We start from the raw sequence: 2,128 nt of genomic DNA, 5'->3' as shown, positions 1-2,128 counted from the left end.
AACGTATTAGTTTTAATTACAAAGAATAAACATATACACACAGATGTATATATGATTAATGATGAAGAATAAATAATAAAAAATTAAATTAGAAATTCTTTTAGCCACCTTGACTTATAACAAACCTCCAAACCATTTGAAATGTAAAAGTTGTATACAATTACGTCAAGTAAGCCTCCTTTTTTTTTTCTTATAAATTGTGGATTTGTTGTGATTTTATTCATCAGAATTAATTTTAAAGTTTTATAAATTCTTGGATATTCTTAGAATTTATCGAAAAGCCTTATCAAAAATGGGTTTGGTGATTAGAGCTCTGATTTTGATCGGCATGGTTGCATGTCTCACGTCTATTGCCCACGCTATTGCTGGGGAAGCCACTTATTACACTGTGTATAAACGTAAGTTTATTTTATTTAGTTATAATACAACCTTGATACCTGAAAAAAACGTTGATTAATGTCCTGTTTTTAATTGAGTTTATATTATGTTGTTGTAGCATCTTCATGTTATGGTGATGAAGACCACGGTAATATGATTGCGGCGGTGAATAGCGGTCTATTCGCCAATAAGGCAGCATGTGGAAGGAGGTATAGAGTGAGGTGCACCGGCCCAAGATCATGCAAAGGCGGCACCGTTGATGTTACGGTTGTTGATCTTTGTCCAGGATGTGGACCAAATGGAATCGACCTTTCACAAGAGGCGTTCTCCGTTATTGCCGATCCTAGTGTCGGAAGAATCAACATTGATTATACCCAGTAATTATTCATCCCGATTAAGTTTTCTTATTTCTTGATCTCAAAACCCGAAGTGTGAATAAATGTAAGTATTTAACTATATTTTGTTGTTGTGGTTGTTGTGATATTCAGGATATGAAAATATGAAGAAATGGAGAATAAGCTCTCGAATGAGTTCGATAAGGAGGGTAGATGAATAAGCGATAATGATTGAAGGGATAAACGTTGTATTTGTCTCATAATTAATAGAATTATGAAAATAAAACTAGTTACATCTACTTTTATTTCATAGGCAATAAAAAATGTCTTCTTGGAGAATCGTGGATGTCTTGATGAGTTTGTGCACATCTTGTGATCCCATAGTCAAACCTTCAGTGATTTTGAAAGAATTCGAACCGATGACTACTTGAAGCAAATCTAATATCTTACCGGTTAAATTATCTTTAGAGCTTAGGGGCTGTTTACTAAACGCTTACCTGATCACATTACCTTACCGGATGAATATGATAAGGACCATAAGAGCGAGACAAAGAACTAAGAGTCTTACCCTGTAAGTGAGAGCGACGACTCTTACCATGGTAAGCACTTACCGGGTAATTGTTGCATACAATGTCGTTTTGATGAACTAAAATCTTATCCGGTGAGTAAATGATAGTGTTAAATTTTACAGGTAAGCACTTACCGGGTAAGTGTTTGGTAAACAATCTCTTATTTCCATTGTAGCCGGGTAATTTGGTAAATATATAAAATCTCCTAGAGAAAAATAATTTATTAACAATTTTAATGTACTTTTTATGAGAACAAATATCGTTATCTCCCATATGCAATCGGGTCGGGCGATCGTCTTCATGTAATTTCAGAAAATAAAATTTTGAATTCGAGTATTTTTTGTTGCACGATTTATAGCATAATTTATGTGATTATTAATCAAAATTTGTTTACGAATTACTAATACTAATGGCTTAAAGTCACTTATTTTAAATAAATTTCATTAGAAAACTACTTGTAACTTTTCATGTATCTTATTCTTTCAGATGGATGGAAATGTTTAAACCAGCCTTCCATTATCATTCGCAAATAATAATGTTAGAATACGGAAGTAATATATTTAACGGAAAATGACCGTATTTCTTTATGAGTTTATACAAAAAGGAGTAGCATGGATGTTTTAAATTTTAGCAGAACGAACATCTTGACCATTTGATATCGTATCTAAATCTAAGCCAACAAACTCAGCTCGTTGCATTTATGATATCCATGCAAATACTCTGAATCTGGTTGACATCAAAGTTAAAGGAGGAGATCCTCCCTTTTTTGCCACATGCTAGATACGGTCTCCAACTTCTTGGAGAATAAAATTAGCAGCTTGTGGAATATAGAGAGAGAATTAATTC

At 33.2% G+C, this 2,128-nt stretch overlaps 1 protein-coding gene across 1 annotated transcript; it reads left to right on the top strand.

Annotated features, from left to right (window-relative positions):
* The first annotated feature begins 233 nt into the window (after window positions 1–233).
* LOC112507653 (EG45-like domain containing protein) lies at window positions 234–1,147 on the top strand. Its single transcript, XM_025112311.1, has 3 exons — window positions 234–398; window positions 497–755; window positions 867–1,147. The coding sequence occupies exons 1-3, from the start codon at window positions 293–295 to the stop codon at window positions 871–873; spliced, it is 372 nt and encodes a 123-aa protein (XP_024968079.1). The 5' UTR covers window positions 234–292; the 3' UTR covers window positions 874–1,147.
* Window positions 1,148–2,128: the final 981 nt, after the last annotated feature.

Source organism: Cynara cardunculus (genome assembly GCF_001531365.2).
Source record: "Cynara cardunculus var. scolymus isolate 2C chromosome LG 2, CcrdV1, whole genome shotgun sequence".
Taxonomy (NCBI): domain Eukaryota; kingdom Viridiplantae; phylum Streptophyta; class Magnoliopsida; order Asterales; family Asteraceae; genus Cynara; species Cynara cardunculus.
The sequence above is the reverse complement of the archived record's forward strand: the minus strand, read 5'-3'. Positions and strand labels throughout refer to the sequence as shown.

Excerpts from the sequence above, each read along its gene's own strand:
- LOC112507653 (XM_025112311.1), top strand. The coding sequence starts at position 293 with ATGGGTTTGGTGATTAGAGCTCTGATTTTGATCGGCATGGTTGCATGT. Across the intron at positions 399-496 it reads TTATTACACTGTGTATAAAC|CATCTTCATGTTATGGTGAT; the intron begins GTAAGTTTATTT and ends ATGTTGTTGTAG.